Here is an 18,617-nt window from a genome sequence, read left to right as displayed (position 1 = left end):
AGACCCCCCCACCTCTGTACCCCTCCCTGACCACCAGCACTGTGTCCCCCCCATCTCCTCCGATCCCCTCCACCCAGCTGTGTGTGCAATAATCTTCCATCTATCCAGCATCTGTATTATCACTGAGGAGGGGGCTCCTCTCCTCTCTATCACAGGCAGTCATTTCAGTCCTCTTCTCAGTAAGTGTTGGGGGGGGGGGGTCTCTTCTTTCATTCATCCTCTGTTAATGATCTGCCATTCATTGCTCTGGCTCCATAGGGGGGAGCTGGGGGTGTTTTATGGGAGTATTGGCGGGCAGTGACCACCGTCCACACTGCAGCCACCTTCACAAAAGCCCCTCTGCGGGTATATGGACAGGAGCTCCCTCCTGCGGCTCATCCAGGGGCAGGTAAGAGACTGCGGGGGGGGGGGGGGCAAACGGCATCTTGTGATACTCACAGAGGGAAAGTGACAGCTATTTACTATTAGTATGAGAGAGATACCGGCAGAGACAGCTGTCTAATGAGTGGAAGGGAGTGACAGCTATACAATAACTATGAGAGAGAGGGAGAGAGAGAGGAGACAGAGAAAATAGAGATACAGGCAGAGACAGCTATCTAATGTGTGGGAGAGAGTGACAGCTATACAATAACTATGAGAGAGAGGGAGAGAGAGGTACAGGCAGAGACAGCTATCTAATGAGTGGGAAAGAGTGACAGCTATACAGTAACAATGAGAGAGAGGGAGAGAGAAAAGACAGAGAAAATAGAGATACAGGCAGAGACAGCTATCTAATGAGTGGAAGGGAGTGACAGCTATACAATAAATATGAGAGAGAGGGAGAGAGAGAGGAGACAGAGAAAAGAGAGAGAGAGAGAGATACAGGCAGAGACAGCTATCTAATGAGTGGAAGGGAGTGACAGCTATACAATAAATATGAGAGAGAGGGAGAGAGAGAGGAGACAGAGAAAAGAGAGAGAGAGAGAGATACAGGCAGAGACAGCTATCTAATGAGTGGGAGAAAGTGACAGCTATACAATAACTATGAGAGGGAGAGGGAGAGAGAGGAGACAGAGAAAAGAGAGAGAGAGAGAGAGAGAGATACAGGCAGAGACAGCTATCTAATGAGTGGGAGAGAGTGACAGCTATACACTATGTGTCAGAAAGAGAGAGAAAGAAAGAGAGAGAAGAGGAGATAATGAAGAGAGTGAAAAGAGAATGAAAAGGAGAGAGAGTGACAGCTATTCATTAACTATGTTAGAGAGAGACAGAAGAGAGTAAGAGGACAGTGAAAGAGAGGAGAGAGAGAAGAAAGAGACGAGAGAGAGAGAGAGACGAGAGAGAGAGACGAGAGAGTAACAGCTATCCACTAACTATGTTAGCGAGAGACAGAAGAGAGTAAGATGACAGAGAGAAGAGAGAGAGAGATAGAAGAGAGAGTGAGAGAGAGAAGAGAGGACAGAGAGCGAGAGAGAGAGAGAGAGATAAGAGAGGACAGAGAGAGAGGAGGGAGAGAGAAAAGATAGAAGAGAGTGAGAGGACATTGAGAGAAAGAAAGATAAGAGAAGAGAGAGAGATAGAAGAGAGTGAGAGGACAGAGAGAGAGAGAGAGAGGGAGAGAGAAGAGAGTAAGAGGACAGAGACAGCTATCTAATGAGTGGGAGAGAGTGACAGCTATACACTATGTGTTAGAAAAAGACAACGAGAGAGAAAGAAAGAGAGAGAAGAGGAGATAAAGAAGAGAGTGAAAAGAGAATGAAAAGGAGAGAGAGTGACAGCTATTCATTAACTATGTTAGAGAGAGACAGAAGAGAGTAAGAGGACAGTGAGAGAGAGGAGAGAGAGAGAGAAGAAAGAGATGAGAGAGAGAGATAGAAGAGAGAGTAAAAGAGAGAAGAGAGGACAGAGAGAGAGAAGAGAGGACAGAGAGAGAGAAGAGAGGAGAGAGAGAGAGAGAGAGAGAGAGAGAGAGAGAGAGAGAGTGAGAGAGAGAAGAGAGGACAGAGAGAGATAGAGAGAAGAGAGGACAAAGAGAGAGAGAAAGAGAGAGAGAGAAGAGAGGACAGAGAGAGAGGAGGGAGAGAGAAAAGAGAGAAGAGAGTGAGAGGACAGAGAGAGTAAGAGGACAGAGACAGCTATCTGATGAGTGGGAGAGAGTGACAGCTATCCACTAACTATGTTAGAGAGAGACAGAAGAGAGTAAGATGAGAGAGAGAAGAGAGGACAGAGAGAGAGGATGGAGAGAGAGAAAGAGATAGAAGAGAGTGAGAGGACAGAGAGAGAACAAGATAGAAGATAGTGAAAGAGAGGAGAGAGAAGAGAGTGAGTGAGAGAGAGATAGAAGAGAGAGAGAGAGAGAGAGAGAGAGAGAGAGAGAGAGAGAGAGAGAAGAAAGTGAGAGAGAGAGATGAGATAGAGATAGAAGAGAGTGAGAGAGAGATACAGGCAGAGACAGCTATCCAATGAGTGGGACAGAGTGACAGCTATCCAATAATGATGTTAGAGAGAGCGAGAGAAAGAAGAGAGTAAGATGACAGAGAGAAGAGTGAGAGAGGAGAGAGGGGGATAGAAGAGAGTAAGATGACAGAGAGAAGAGAGAGAGGGGAGAGAGAGAAGAGAGTGAAGAGAGTAAGATGACAGAGAGAAGAGAGAGAGAGGGGAGAGAGAGAGAAGAGAGTAAGATGACAGAGAGAAGAGAGAGAGGGGAGAGAGAGAAGAGAGTGAAGAGAGTAAGATGACAGAGAGAAGAGAGAGAGAGGGGAGAGAGAGAGAAGAGAGTAAGATGACAGAGAGAAGAGAGAGAGAGGGGAGAGAGAGAGAAGAGAGTAAGATGAGAGAGAGAAGAGAGAGAGGGGAGAGAGAGAAGAGAGTGAAGAGAGTAAGATGACAGAGAGAAGAGAGAGGGGAGAGAGAAAGAGAAGAGAGTAAGATGACAGAGAGAAGAGAGAGGGGATAGAAGAGAGTAAGATGACAGAGAGAAGAGAGAGGGGAGAGAGAGAGAAGAGAGTAAGATGACAGAGAGAAGAGAGAGAGGGGGAGCGAGAGATAGAAGAGAGGAAAGAGAGAAAGAAGAGAGGACAGAGAGAGAACAAGATAGAAGATAGTGAAAGAGAGGAGAGAGAAGAGAGTGAGTGAGAGAGAGATAGAAGAGAGAGAGAGAGAGAGAGAGAGAGAGAAGAAAGTGAGAGAGAGAGATGAGATAGAGATAGAAGAGAGTGAGAGAGAGATACAGGCAGAGACAGCTATCCAATGAGTGGGACAGAGTGACAGCTATACAATAATGATGTTAGAGAGAGCGAGAGAAAGAAGAGAGTAAGATGACAGAGAGAAGAGTGAGAGAGGAGAGAGGGGGATAGAAGAGAGTAAGATGACAGAGAGAAGAGAGAGAGGGGAGAGAGAGAAGAGAGTGAAGAGAGTAAGATGACAGAGAGAAGAGAGAGAGAGGGGAGAGAGAGAGAAGAGAGTAAGATGACAGAGAGAAGAGAGAGAGGGGAGAGAGAGAAGAGAGTGAAGAGAGTAAGATGACAGAGAGAAGAGAGAGAGAGGGGAGAGAGAGAGAAGAGAGTAAGATGACAGAGAGAAGAGAGAGAGAGGGGAGAGAGAGAGAAGAGAGTAAGATGACAGAGAGAAGAGAGAGAGGGGAGAGAGAGAGAAGAGAGTGAAGAGAGTAAGATGACAGAGAGAAGAGAGAGGGGAGAGAGAAAGAGAAGAGAGTAAGATGACAGAGAGAAGAGAGAGGGGATAGAAGAGAGTAAGATGACAGAGAGAAGAGAGAGGGGAGAGAGAGAGAAGAGAGTAAGATGACAGAGAGAAGAGAGAGAGGGGGAGCGAGAGATAGAAGAGAGGAAAGAGAGAAAGAAGAGAGGACAGAGAGAAAGAAGAGAGGACAGAGAGAGAGGAGGGAGGACAGAGAGAAAGAGAAGAGAGGACAGAGAGAGAGGAGGGAGGACAGAGAGAAAGAGAAGAGAGGACAGAGAGAAAGAGAAGAGAGGACAGAGAGAAAGAGAAGAGAGGACAGAGAGAAAGAGAAGAGAGGACAGCGAGAGAGGAGGGAGAGAAAAAGAGATAGACAAGAAGAGAGAGATAGAAGAGAGTGAGAGGACACAGAGAGAGAGAGAAAAGAGGGATAGAACAGAGTGGGAGAGAGAAAGAAGAGAGAGAGGAGAGTGAGAGAGAAGATAGAGAGAGCGCTATCACGAGTTTCTAATATAGAAAGAGAGCTATCATTAAGTGTGTATAAGAGGGAGACATAGCGATAGACAGAGGGACATAGAAAGAGAGAAGACAGGTAAAAAAGAGAGAGAGATTTTTGAGTATATGAAAGAGAGGAAGAGAGAGATCCTTGAATGTATAAATGATAGATAGATAATGGTCCATACATACATACATAGATACATACATACATACATAGATACATAGATACATACATACATACATACATACATAGATACATAGATAGATACATACATACATACATACATACATACATAGATACATACATACATACATACTTACTTATATACATACATACATACATACATACATAGATACATACTTATATACATACATACATAGATACATACATACATACATACATAGATACATAGATAGATACATACATACATACATACATACATACATAGATACATACATACATACATACATACATAGATACATACATACATACATACATACATAGATACATACATACATACATACATACATAGATACATACATACATACATACATAGATACATAGATAGATACATACATACATACATACATATATAATTTAAATGTATAAAGATATAGATACACAGAGAGAGAGAGATAATTTCAAAGTATAAAAAAGAGAGTGATGATTGAGTGAATAATATACTGTATATAGAGAGAGCGCTATGATTAAGGCTCGGGTCACACTGGGGCGACTTGTCGGGGGTCTTAGTTGCCTGACAAGTCGCACTCTATTCCGTGTAATGGGACCGCTCTAATCGGAGCGACTCAAGTACTACTGAGATGAGTACTGCACTACTTGGGGTGACTTCGGAGCAGCTTGCATTGACTTCCATTAAAGAAATTGTTTGCAAGTTGCGCTGTGCGGAGCGGCTTCAAAGGTGGGCGACTTTAAAGCTGCCCCAGTGTGAACCGAGACTTAGTGTGTATAAGAGCATTGAGTGTATACAAGAGAGTGAGAGCGCTATCACTGGATCTACTGGAACGTGGCAAGACACATCAAACATGCGCCATAATGCAGTGGAACACATAATAAATGCACCTCTGTGCTCATGTCCTTAATTTAAATAAAGAAAAAATGGGGGAAAACGCACACCAGAAAGCATAAAAAAACATATAAACAGAACGCATCAAAAGCACACATGCAGAAAAGCATCCGTAGCATAAAAATTGTGGCGTGAACTGTCCCTGAGTGTATAAAAGAGAGAGCAAGAGAGAGAGAGAGCCGTCTATAGAAAGAGAGGCATCAGTATATAAAAGAGAGAGATTATTGAGTGTATAAGTAATAGATATATAGAGTTGAGTGTATAAAATAGAGTTTTTATTGAGTTTAATATACACAATATATTGTCAAAAGTATTGGGACGCCTGCCTTTACACGCACATGAACTTTATTGGCATCCCAGTCTTAGTCTGTAGGGTTCAATATTGAGTTGGCCCGCCCTTTACAGCTATAACAGCTTCAACTCTTCTGGGAAGTCCGTCCACAAGGTTTAGGAGTGTGTCTATGGGAATGTTTGACCATTCTTCCAGAAGCGTACCTTTGGCATGAATTAGAGCAGAAGGGACGTCCCGTGATAGGACAGAAGGGACATTCAGTGATAGGACAGAAGAGACATCCAGTGATAGGACAGAAGGGACGTCCAGTGATGGGACAGAAGAGATGTCCAGTGATAGGACAGAAGAGATGTCCAGTGATAGGACAGAAGGGACGTCCAGTGATAGGACAGAAGAGATGTCCAGTGATAGGACAGAAGAGATGTCCAGTGATAGGACAGAAGAGACGTCCAGTGATAGGACAGAAGGGACGTCCAGTGATAGGACAGAAGGGAGGTTCAGTGATAGGACAGAAGGGACGTCCAGTGATAGGACAGAAGGGACGTTCTGTGATAGGACAGAAGAGACATCCAGTGATAGGACAGAAGAGACATCCAGTGATAGGACAGAAGGGAAGTCCAGTGATAGGACAGAAGGGACATCCAGTGATAGGACAGAAGGGACATCCAGTGATAGGACAGAAGGGACATCCAGTGATAGGACAGAAGGGACATCCAGTGATAGGACAGAAGAGACATCCAGTGATAGGACAGAAGGGAAGTCCAGTGATAGGACAGAAGAGACATGCAGTGATAGGACAGAAGAGACATGCAGTGATAGGACAGAAGAGACGTCCAGTGATAGGACAGAAGGGACGTCCAGTGATAGGACAGAAGGGACGTCCAGTGATAGGACAGAAGAGACGTCCAGTGATAGGACAGAAGGGATGTCCTGTGATAGGACAGAAGGGACATCCAGTGATAGGACAGAAGGGATGTCCTGTGATAGGACAGAAGGGACATCCAGTGATAGGACAGAAGGGACGTCCAGTGATAGGACAGAAGGGACATCCAGTGATAGGACAGAAGGGACATCCAGTGATAGGACAGTAGAGACGTCCAGTGATAGGACAGAAGGAACGTCCAGTGATAGGACAGAAGGAACGTCCAGTGATAGGACAGAAGGGATGTCCAGTGATAGGACAGAAGGGACATCCAGTGATAGGACAGAAGGGATGTCCAGTGATAGGACAGAAGGGACGTCCAGTGATAGGACAGAAGAGACATCCAGTGATAGGACAGAAGGGACATCCAGTGATAGGACAGAAGGGACATCCAGTGATAGGACAGAAGGGACATCCAGTGATAGGACAGAAGAGACATTCAATGATAGGACAGAAGAGACGTCCAGTGATAGGACAGAAGAGACATTCAGTGATAGGACAGAAGAGACGTCCAGTGATAGGACAGAAGAGACGTCCAGTGATAGGACAGAAGGGAAGTCCGGTAATAGGACAGAAGAGACATCCACTGATAGGACAGAAGGGAGGTCCAGTGATAGGACAGAAGGGACATCCAGTGATAGGACAGAAGAGACGTCCAGTGATAGGACAGAAGAGACATGCAGTGATAGGACAGAAGGGACGTCCAGTGATAGGACAGAAGGGACATCCAGTGATAGGACAGAAGGGACGTCCAGTCATAGGACAGAAGGGACATCCAGTGATAGGACAAAAGAGATGTCCAGTGATAGGACAGAAGGGACATCCAGTGATAGGACAGAAGGGACATCCACTGATAGGACAGAAGAGACGTCCAGTGATAGGACAGAAGGGATGTCCAGTGATAGGACAGAAGGGACATCCAGTGATAGGACAGAAGAGACGTCCAGTGATAGGACAGAAGAGACATGCAGTGATAGGACAGAAGGGACGTCCAGTGATAGGACAGAAGAGACATCCAGTGATAGGACAGAAGGGACATCCAGTGATAGGACAGAAGGGACATCCAGTGATAGGACAGAAGGGACTTCCAGTGATAGGACAGAAGGGACATCCAGTAATAGGACAGAAGAGACATCCAGTGATAGGACAGAAGAGACATCCAGTGATAGGACAGAAGGGACATCCAATGAAAGGACAGAAGGGACATCCAGTGATAGGACAGAAGGGACATCCAGTGATAGGACAGAAGAGACATCCAGTGATAGGACAGAAGAGACATCCAGTGATAGGACAGAAGGGACATTCAGTGATAGGACAGAAGAGACATCCAGTGATAGGACAGAAGAGACATCCAGTGATAGGACAGAAGAGACATTCAGTGATAGGACAGAAGAGACATCCAGTGATAGGACAGAAGAGACATTCAGTGATAGGACAGAAGAGACATCCAGTGATAGGACAGAGGAGACATCCAGTGATAGGACAGAAGAGACATTCAGTGATAGGACAGAAGAGACATCCAGTGATAGGACAGAGGAGACATCCAGTGATAGGACAGAAGGGACATTCAGTGATAGGACAGAAGAGACGTCCAGTGATAGGACAGAAGAGACGTCCAGTGATAGGACAGAAAAGACGTCCAGTGATAGGACAGAAGGGATGTCCAGTGATAGGACAGAAGGGACGTCCAGTGATAGGACAGAAGAGACGTCCAGTGATAGGACAGAAGAGACATCCAGTGATAGGACAGAAGAGACGTCCAGTGATAGGACAGAAGAGACATCCAGTGATAGGACAGAAGAGACATCCAGTGATAGGACAGAAGAGACATCCAGTGATAGGACAGAAGGGACGTCCAGTGATAGGACAGAAGAGACATCCAGTGATAGGACAGAAGAGACATCCAGTGATAGGACAGAAGGGACATCCAGTGATAGGACAGAAGGGACATCCAGTGATAGGACAGAAGGGACGTCTAGTGATAGGACAGAAGGGACATCCAGTGATAGGACAGAAGGGACATCCAGTGATAGGACAGAAGGGACGTCCAGTGATAGGACAGAAGGGACGTCCAGTGATGGGACAGAAGAGACATCCAGTGATAGGACAGAAGGGACATCCAGTGATAGGACAAAAGAGATGTCCAGTGATAGGACAGAAGGGACATCCAGTGATAGGACAGAAGGGACATCCACTGATAGGACAGAAGAGACGTCCAGTGATAGGACAGAAGGGACATCCAGTGATAGGACAAAAGAGATGTCCAGTGATAGGACAGAAGGGACATCCAGTGATAGGACAGAAGGGACATCCACTGATAGGACAGAAGAGACGTCCAGTGATAGGACAGAAGGGATGTCCAGTGATAGGACAGAAGAGACATGCATTGATAGGACAGAAGGGACTTCCAGTGATAGGACAGAAGGGACATCCAGTGATAGGACAGAAGAGACATCCAGTGATAGGACAGAAGAGACATCCAGTGATAGGACAGAAGGGACATCCAATGAAAGGACAGAAGGGACATCCAGTGATAGGACAGAAGGGACATCCAGTGATAGGACAGAAGAGCAGGGCCGCCATCAGGAATTATGGGGCCCCTTACACAGCTTCAGGCATGGGCCCCCTGGAGCAGAGAACCCGGGGGGGGGGGGGGTGCTGCCGCCATAAATTGAGAAGCGGGGGGGGCCTTTACACAAAAACGAAGAAATAAAGAAAAAAATATATACAAAAAGGGGGGTAGCCATCCGGGGCCCTGGGGACCTCTGGGCCCTTTAATAAAAATTAAAAATATATATAAAAAAATATATATATTTTTTTTAAAAAAGGGGGTTGCCATCTGGGGCCCTGGGGACCTCTGGGCCCTTTAATAATATATATACATAAATGTATGTGTGTGTGTATATATATATATATATATATATATATATATATATATATATATATATATATAATAAAGAAATTGCAAAAAAGGGGGGTTGCCATCCAGGACCTCTGGGCCCTTTAATAAAAATGAAAAAAAAAAACCTCTGGGCCCTTTAATAATAATAATAATAAAAATATATATATATATATATATATATATATATATATATGTGTATATACCGTATTTTCCGGCGTATAAGACGACCCGGCGTATAAGACGACCCCCTAATTTTCCAGGAAAAATTTTGATTTTGGGATATACTCACTGTATAAGACTACCCCCTTCTTACTGTCTTTCTGGAAGCTGAGGGGTAGCCAGAACCGCTGACAGAAACAGGCTTTTTCAAATCTCACTGTGCCATTACATTACATTCCTCACTGTGCCATTACATTACATGCCCAGACTGTGCCATTACATTACTCACTGTGCCATTACATTACATGCCCAGACTGTACCATTACATTACTCACTGTGCCATTACATTACATGCCCAGACTGTGCCATTACATTACTCACTGTGCCATTACATTACATGCCCAGACTGTGCCATTACATTACATGCCCAGACTGTGCCATTGTGCCATTACATGCCCCCACATTGCCATTGTGCCATTACATGCCCCCACATTGCCATTGTGCCATTACATGCCCCCACATTGCCATCACTTGCCCCTCACATTGCCATTGTGCCATCACTTGCCCCCACTGTGCCTGAACTTGTTGCCCCCCCAGTGCAATAACACTCACTTTTTCCCCCAGCGCTGACAGTGTCCCATGCTGCGATCGCGATCGTGAAGGATTTCAAAGCCGCGCCTTCACTGCAGAGTGTTCTGTGATAGGATGAACAAAAATCTTCCCAGCAGCGCCTCTGTTATGTTTCCCGCCTATCACGGACGTCTTCTCATCTCGTCCGAGGATGAGAAGGCATCTGTGATAGGAGGAACAAAGAACAGAGGCGTTGCTGGGAAGATTTTTGTTCATCCTATCACAGAACACTCTGCAGTGAAGGCGCGGCTTTGAAATCCTTCACGATCGCGATCGCAGCATGGGACACTGTCAGCGCTGGGGGAAAAAAGTGAGTACTGAGACTGTACCCGGCGTATAAGACGACCCCCGACTTTGGATGCATTTTTTTGCATCCAGAAAGTCGTCTTATACGCCGGAAAATACGGTATATATATATATATATATATATATATATATATATATATATATATATATAATTAAAAATAAGCATTTATGAAAAAAAAGGGGGGGTTGCCATCCAGGGCCCTGGGGACCTCAGGGCCCTTTAATAATAATAATAATAATAATAATAATAATAATAATAATATTATATATATATGGGGACCTCCGGACCTCTAAAAAAAAATGGCTCTTTATTAAAAAATAAAATAAAAGTATATATAAAAAATATTTTTTTTTATAAAAAATAAATAAAAAAAGGGGGGTTGCCATCCGGGGCCTCCGGGCCCCTGGGGACCTCCGGACCTCTAAAAAAAAAATTTGCCCTAAAAAAAAAAAAAAAAAAAAAATAAAAATTTTTTTTTTTTTTAAAGGGGGTTGCCATCCGGGCCCCTGGGGACCCCTGGGCCCCTTACAGGTGTAATGCCTGTACCCCCCTGATGGCGGCCCTGCAGAAGAGACATCCAGTGATAGGACAGAAGAGACATCCAGTGATAGGACAGAAGGGACATCCACTGAAAGGACAGAAGGGACATCCAGTGATAGGACAGAAGGAACGTCCAGTGATAGGACAGAAGAGACATTCAGTGATAGGACAGAAGAGACATCCAGTGATAGGACAGAAGGGACATTCAGTGATAGGACAGAAGAGACATCCAGTGATAGGACAGAAGAGACATCCAGTGATAGGACAGAAGGGACGTCCAGTGATAGGACAGAAGAGACGTCCAGTGATAGGACAGAAGAGACGTCCAGTGATAGGACAGAAGAGACATCCAGTGATAGGACAGAAGAGACGTCCAGTGATAGGACAGAAGAGACATCCAGTGATAGGACAGAAGAGACATCCAGTGATAGGACAGAAGAGACATCCAGTGATAGGACAGAAGGGACGTCCAGTGATAGGACAGAAGAGACATCCAGTGATAGGACAGAAGAGACATCCAGTGATAGGACAGAAGGGACATCCAGTGATAGGACAGTAGGGACATCCAGTGATAGGACAGAAGGGACGTCTAGTGATAGGACAGAAGGGACGTCCAGTGATAGGACAGAAGAGACATTCAGTGATAGGACAGAAGAGACATCCAGTGATAGGACAGAAGGGACATTCAGTGATAGGACAGAAGAGACATCCAGTGATAGGACAGAAGAGACATCCAGTGATAGGACAGAAGGGACGTTCAGTGATAGGACAGAAGAGACGTTCAGTGACAGGACAGAAGGGACGTCCAGTGATAGGACAGAAGAGACATTCAGTGATAGGACAGAAGAGACATCCAGTGATAGGACAGAAGGGACATTCAGTGATAGGACAGAAGAGACATCCAGTGATAGGACAGAAGAGACATCCAGTGATAGGACAGAAGAGACATTCAGTGATAGGACAGAAGAGACATCCAGTGATAGGACAGAAGAGACATTCAGTGATAGGACAGAAGAGACATCCAGTGATAGGACAGAAGGGACATCCACTGAAAGGACAGAAGGGACATCCAGTGATAGGACAGAAGGGACGTCCAGTGATAGGACAGAAGAGACATTCAGTGATTGGACAGAAGAGACATCCAGTGATAGGACAGAAGGGACATTCAGTGATAGGACAGAAGAGACATCCAGTGATAGGACAGAAGAGACATCCAGTGATAGGACAGAAGGGACGTTCAGTGATAGGACAGAAGAGACGTTCAGTGACAGGACAGAAGGGACGTCCAGTGATAGGACAGAAGAGACATTCAGTGATAGGACAGAAGAGACATCCAGTGATAGGACAGAAGGGACATTCAGTGATAGGACAGAAGAGACATCCAGTGATAGGACAGAAGAGACATCCAGTGATAGGACAGAAGAGACATTCAGTGATAGGACAGAAGAGACATCCAGTGATAGGACAGAAGAGACATTCAGTGATAGGACAGAAGAGACATCCAGTGATAGGACAGAGGAGACATCCAGTGATAGGACAGAAGAGACATTCAGTGATAGGACAGAAGAGACATCCAGTGATAGGACAGAGGAGACATCCAGTGATAGGACAGAAGGGACATTCAGTGATAGGACAGAAGAGACGTCCAGTGATAGGACAGAAGAGACGTCCAGTGATAGGACAGAAAAGACGTCCAGTGATAGGACAGAAGGGATGTCCAGTGATAGGACAGAAGGGACATCCAGTGATAGGACAGAAGAGACGTCCAGTGATAGGACAGAAGGGACGTCCAGTGATAGGACAGAAGAGACGTCCAGTGATAGGACAGAAGAGACGTCCAGTGATAGGACAGAAGAGACATCCAGTGATAGGACAGAAGGGACGTCCAGTGATAGGACAGAAGGGACGTCCAGTGATAGGACAGAAGGGACGTCCAGTGATAGGACAGAAGAGACGTCCAGTGATAGGACAGAAGAGACGTCCAGTGATAGGACAGAAGGGACATCCAGTGATAGGACAGAAGAGACATCCAGTGATAGGACAGAAGGGACGTCCAGTGATAGGACAGAAGAGACGTCCAGTGATAGGACAGAAGAGACGTCCAGTGATAGGACAGAAGAGACATCCAGTGATAGGACAGAAGAGACGTCCAGTGATAGGACAGAAGAGACATCCAGTGATAGGACAGAAGAGACATCCAGTGATAGGACAGAAGAGACATCCAGTGATAGGACAGAAGGGACGTCCAGTGATAGGACAGAAGAGACATCCAGTGATAGGACAGAAGAGACATCCAGTGATAGGACAGAAGGGACATCCAGTGATAGGACAGTAGGGACATCCAGTGATAGGACAGAAGGGACGTCTAGTGATAGGACAGAAGGGACGTCCAGTGATAGGACAGAAGAGACATTCAGTGATAGGACAGAAGAGACATCCAGTGATAGGACAGAAGGGACATTCAGTGATAGGACAGAAGAGACATCCAGTGATAGGACAGAAGAGACATCCAGTGATAGGACAGAAGGGACGTTCAGTGATAGGACAGAAGAGACGTTCAGTGATAGGACAGAAGAGACATCCAGTGATAGGACAGAAGGGACATTCAGTGATAGGACAGAAGAGACATCCAGTGATAGGACAGAAGAGACATCCAGTGATAGGACAGAAGGGACGTTCAGTGATAGGACAGAAGGGACGTCCAGTGATAGGACAGAAGGGACGTCCAGTGATAGGACAGAAGAGACATTCAGTGATAGGACAGAAGAGACATCCAGTGATAGGACAGAAGGGACATTCAGTGATAGGACAGAAGAGACATCCAGTGATAGGACAGAAGAGACATCCAGTGATAGGACAGAAGAGACATTCAGTGATAGGACAGAAGAGACATCCAGTGATAGGACAGAAGAGACATTCAGTGATAGGACAGAAGAGACATCCAGTGATAGGACAGAGGAGACATCCAGTGATAGGACAGAAGAGACATTCAGTGATAGGACAGAAGAGACATCCAGTGATAGGACAGAGGAGACATCCAGTGATAGGACAGAAGGGACATTCAGTGATAGGACAGAAGAGACGTCCAGTGATAGGACAGAAGAGACGTCCAGTGATAGGACAGAAAAGACGTCCAGTGATAGGACAGAAGGGATGTCCAGTGATAGGACAGAAGGGACATCCAGTGATAGGACAGAAGAGACGTCCAGTGATAGGACAGAAGGGACGTCCAGTGATAGGACAGAAGAGACGTCCAGTGATAGGACAGAAGAGACGTCCAGTGATAGGACAGAAGAGACATCCAGTGATAGGACAGAAGGGACGTCCAGTGATAGGACAGAAGGGACGTCCAGTGATAGGACAGAAGGGACGTCCAGTGATAGGACAGAAGAGACGTCCAGTGATAGGACAGAAGAGACGTCCAGTGATAGGACAGAAGGGACATCCAGTGATAGGACAGAAGAGACATCCAGTGATAGGACAGAAGGGACGTCCAGTGATAGGACAGAAGAGACGTCCAGTGATAGGACAGAAGAGACGTCCAGTGATAGGACAGAAGAGACATCCAGTGATAGGACAGAAGAGACGTCCAGTGATAGGACAGAAGAGACATCCAGTGATAGGACAGAAGAGACATCCAGTGATAGGACAGAAGAGACATCCAGTGATAGGACAGAAGGGACGTCCAGTGATAGGACAGAAGAGACATCCAGTGATAGGACAGAAGAGACATCCAGTGATAGGACAGAAGGGACATCCAGTGATAGGACAGTAGGGACATCCAGTGATAGGACAGAAGGGACGTCTAGTGATAGGACAGAAGGGACGTCCAGTGATAGGACAGAAGAGACATCCAGTGATAGGACAGAAGGGATGTCCAGTGATAGGACAGAAGAGACATCCAGTGATAGGACAGAAGGGACATCCAGTGATAGGACAGAAGGGATGTCCAGTGATAGGACAGAAGAGACATCCAGTGATAGGACAGAAGGGACATCCAGTGATAGGACAGAAGAGACATCCAGTGATAGGACAGAAGAGACATCCAGTGATAGGACAGAAGGGATGTCCAGTGAAAGGACAGAAGAGACATCCAGTGATAGGACAGAAGAGACGTCCAGTGATAGGACAGAAGAGACATCCAGTGATAGGACAGAAGAGACATCCAGTGATAGGACAGAAGGGATGTCCAGTGATAGGACAGAAGAGACATCCAGTGATAGGACAGAAGGGATGTCCAGTGATAGGACAGAAGAGACATCCAGTGATAGGACAGAAGAGACGTCCAGTGATAGGACAGAAGAGACGTCCAGTGATAGGACAGAAGGGACATCCAGTGATAGGACAGAAGAGACATCCAGTGATAGGACAGAAGGGACGTCCAGTGATAGGACAGAAGAGACGTCCAGTGATAGGACAGAAGAGACGTCCAGTGATAGGACAGAAGAGACATCCAGTGATAGGACAGAAGAGACGTCCAGTGATAGGACAGAAGAGACATCCAGTGATAGGACAGAAGAGACATCCAGTGATAGGACAGAAGAGACATCCAGTGATAGGACAGAAGGGACGTCCAGTGATAGGACAGAAGAGACATCCAGTGATAGGACAGAAGGGACGTCCAGTGATAGGACAGAAGGGACGTCCAGTGATAGGACAGAAGGGACATTCAGTGATAGGACAGAAGGGACGTCCAGTGATAGGACAGAAGGGACATGCAGTGATAGGACAGAAGAGACATCCAGCGAGAGTCCAGGCGGTGTGACAGATAGTGAGCGATGGGGTAGCAGGAAAGGTAAATTGAGGTGAGAGATGCGCAGGCCGGATAATGAAATCCATGTTTAAATGATGAGGACGGGGAGACAGCAGACTGCGGTGATGAGATGACAGACGGGCAGAGGACTTTGGCTGCGAGGGGAAGAAGAATGCCAAGTCCAGTTTAATAATGAATGTCACATTGTACGATCACCTTGTACCTTGGGGCTCTAGGACACAGCGGGGTGGGCAGACACTGCTGAGAAGCTGCAGAACTACAAGTCCCAACATACCCAGCCAGGCATGCAGGGGATGCCAAGGGCATGTGCCCTGGTCTATGCTGCATAGGACAGTCTGAGGAGCCGTTCCATGACTGGGCATGCTGGCAATTCTAGTTCTTCAACAATGTCCAGAGGGTTGCCAACTTTGCCTCCAGCCTGCCTGCAGTGGTTGTGCAGGCCTGCTGATGCCAATTGTTTGGTTGGTATCCAATGCCAATTTTAGTCACTGGTGGCGCAATGGTGGCGCCACACCACATGAACCTCATTGGATTGGCGGTTTTTAGGTTTGCTCATGTTTTTCATAATTTGGCTCCAGATGGTGGAAAAGTTTCAGGAGTCTTTTGGAAGAAAGCTGATCTAATGTTCTGATCCTGAGGGAAGACTTTTTCATACGTACAGCTGACTTCCTGTCACTAATTTCAAGGAGAACTCCATTAAAAAGCTTTCAGCTGGGGTAGACGAGCGAACTGCTGGAATAAAACCCGCTCTCCGTCTCCGTGTCCCTTCAAATGTCACTATTGGGCCTCGTTGCGCTGTAACTCCATCTGTTTGCTAAGCGCAGGAAACATAAAATGATGAATGCCATCAGCTGGGAGTCATGATTTGCGATGTTCGCGGCAGGTGGCGTGCGGTTTTCCAGTCGGATATTCAATGATAACATGGAGAGGACTCTCTTACAAGCAGCTAGGTCAGGCACAGGAGCAGAGCGGGGAATGGTTGCACAGCATTGTGGGAGCTGATTTATTTTTTTTCCTGGTTCAGACCCCCATTCAAATTTGCATATAGCGTTCCCGCCAGGGCCAATCCTAGGGTCACAGGCGCCTGGGTGCAGAAATATTGCTGGCGCCCCCATATGGGCGTGGTCATCTTACTAACTCCTCCCCTTTACAAATGTTTCTATGGCTATGACTCAAAGACAGGGATGCTCCCCTAAGAATCCATCAGAGTCCCCCCCCCCAGAAGGTGTTCCCCATCAGAGCCCCCCACATCCCCATAGATCAGTACCCGCCCAATAGATCCCTGTAGCTCGGGCGCGTTGGGAGCAGAAGCACATTACAGGGGGGCGGGGCATACATGGCATCTTTGGTTACTAGGAGGGTGGTACTCGGAGAGCATTGCTGGGAGTGCACGGCATGATTGGCAGTAGCTCCGGCCAACCCAGAAGCCTCTCATCACACCGCCTATGGGAGAAGAAACGACACACGCAGAGGGGGCGGGGCAGACAGGAGACTGCTCCACGCGCACCGGCGGACAGAATTAGTGGAGCCTAGTACTGGAACGTATTTCGGTACTACCCAACCCGGATTCCGGGGACAACGGGAGGTATGCGCTCTTGTCAGTTGCCAGTGGAGAGAGCAAGCGGGATGGGGAACCGCAGCACCTGCTACATGCGCTCCGCCTCTGGACACAGACAAGGAGGAGGGAGGGGAGCACTTTGGAGCTTCGGCGCCCCCACCTCTGCGGCGCCTCGGTGCGGAGCACCCCACGCACCCTTCCTAGGATCGGCCCTGGTTCCCGCTTGTATTTTTGGCGTGTTTTTCACGTATTAACGCACGTCGCGCATGGGAAAGCCTGTTCGTGCAACAAACGCCCCAATGAAGCTCCTGTACTTTTTTTGAAGTGGAGCGTGGTGTGCTTTTTTTTACTGAGCTTTTTAGTGCATTTGCACCACATTTGTCATGCGGCAAACCCACGCCCGCCTCTACCTGTGCTTGGGGGGTGCCATTAACATTTAACAGCAACGCAAACACGATGAGCATTTACAGCACGTTTCCAAAATGTGCGGAAAACCTTGCGTTTCCTGTGCAGGGTTTTCCCACGCAATCGGAAACTTGGAGATGTGAAAAAGGGGCTAAAAGCATACTGGAAGTTGCCCTAGTCTGAGCTTCTAAGCACACCCGTTAGGCCTCATTCACACGACGGGCCGTTCGGGTCCGCCTTTCACGGACCTGAACGGCCGCTCCATGCATCCCTATGGAGCGTTGGATGTCAGCGGAGGCATGTCCACTGACATCCGACCCTATCCGATCCGCTAAAAACAGACGTATTTACGCTACGCCGCCGTAAGTCAGAGAGGCAAGTGCTGTATTCACAAAGCACTTGCCTCCTAAGTTACGGCGGCGTAGCGTAAATGGGCCGGCGTAAGCGCGCCTAATTCAAATTGTGAAGAGGTGGGCGTGTTTTATGTAAATAAACCATGACTTGACGTTTTTAACGAACGGCGCATGCGCCGTCCGTGGACATATCCCAGTGTGCATTGCTCCAAAGTACGCCGCAAGGACTTATTGGTTTCGACGTGAACGTAAATTACGTCCAGCCCCATTCACGGCCGACTTACGCAAACGACGTAAAAATTTTCAAAATTTGACGCGGGAACGACGTCCATACATAACATTGGCTAGGCCAGCTTTTTTGTTGGACTAACTTCACGCCTGAAAACGCCTTACGTAAACGGCGTATCTTTACTGCGACGGGCAAGCGTACGTTCGTGAATAGGCGTATCTTGCTGATTTACGCATTTTAGGCGTAAATCAGCGTTTGCGCCCCTAGTGGCCGGCGGAACTAGACAGC

At 46.8% G+C, this 18,617-nt stretch overlaps 1 protein-coding gene across 1 annotated transcript in view; it reads left to right on the top strand.

The window, feature by feature from the left end:
• The first annotated feature begins 13 nt into the window (after window positions 1–13).
• Window positions 14–18,617, top strand: part of RHBDL1 (rhomboid like 1) — a 60,754-nt gene continuing 42,150 nt past the window's right edge. Inside the window, exon 1 of the mRNA XM_040356306.1 lies at window positions 14–388. Coding sequence (XP_040212240.1) covers window positions 350–388 — 39 coding nt within the window. The 5' untranslated portion in view covers window positions 14–349. The remainder of the gene's footprint in view (window positions 389–18,617) is intronic.

This window comes from Rana temporaria, chromosome 6 (genome assembly GCF_905171775.1).
Source record: "Rana temporaria chromosome 6, aRanTem1.1, whole genome shotgun sequence".
Classification (NCBI taxonomy): domain Eukaryota; kingdom Metazoa; phylum Chordata; class Amphibia; order Anura; family Ranidae; genus Rana; species Rana temporaria.
This window is presented reverse-complemented; position numbering and strand designations above follow the sequence as displayed.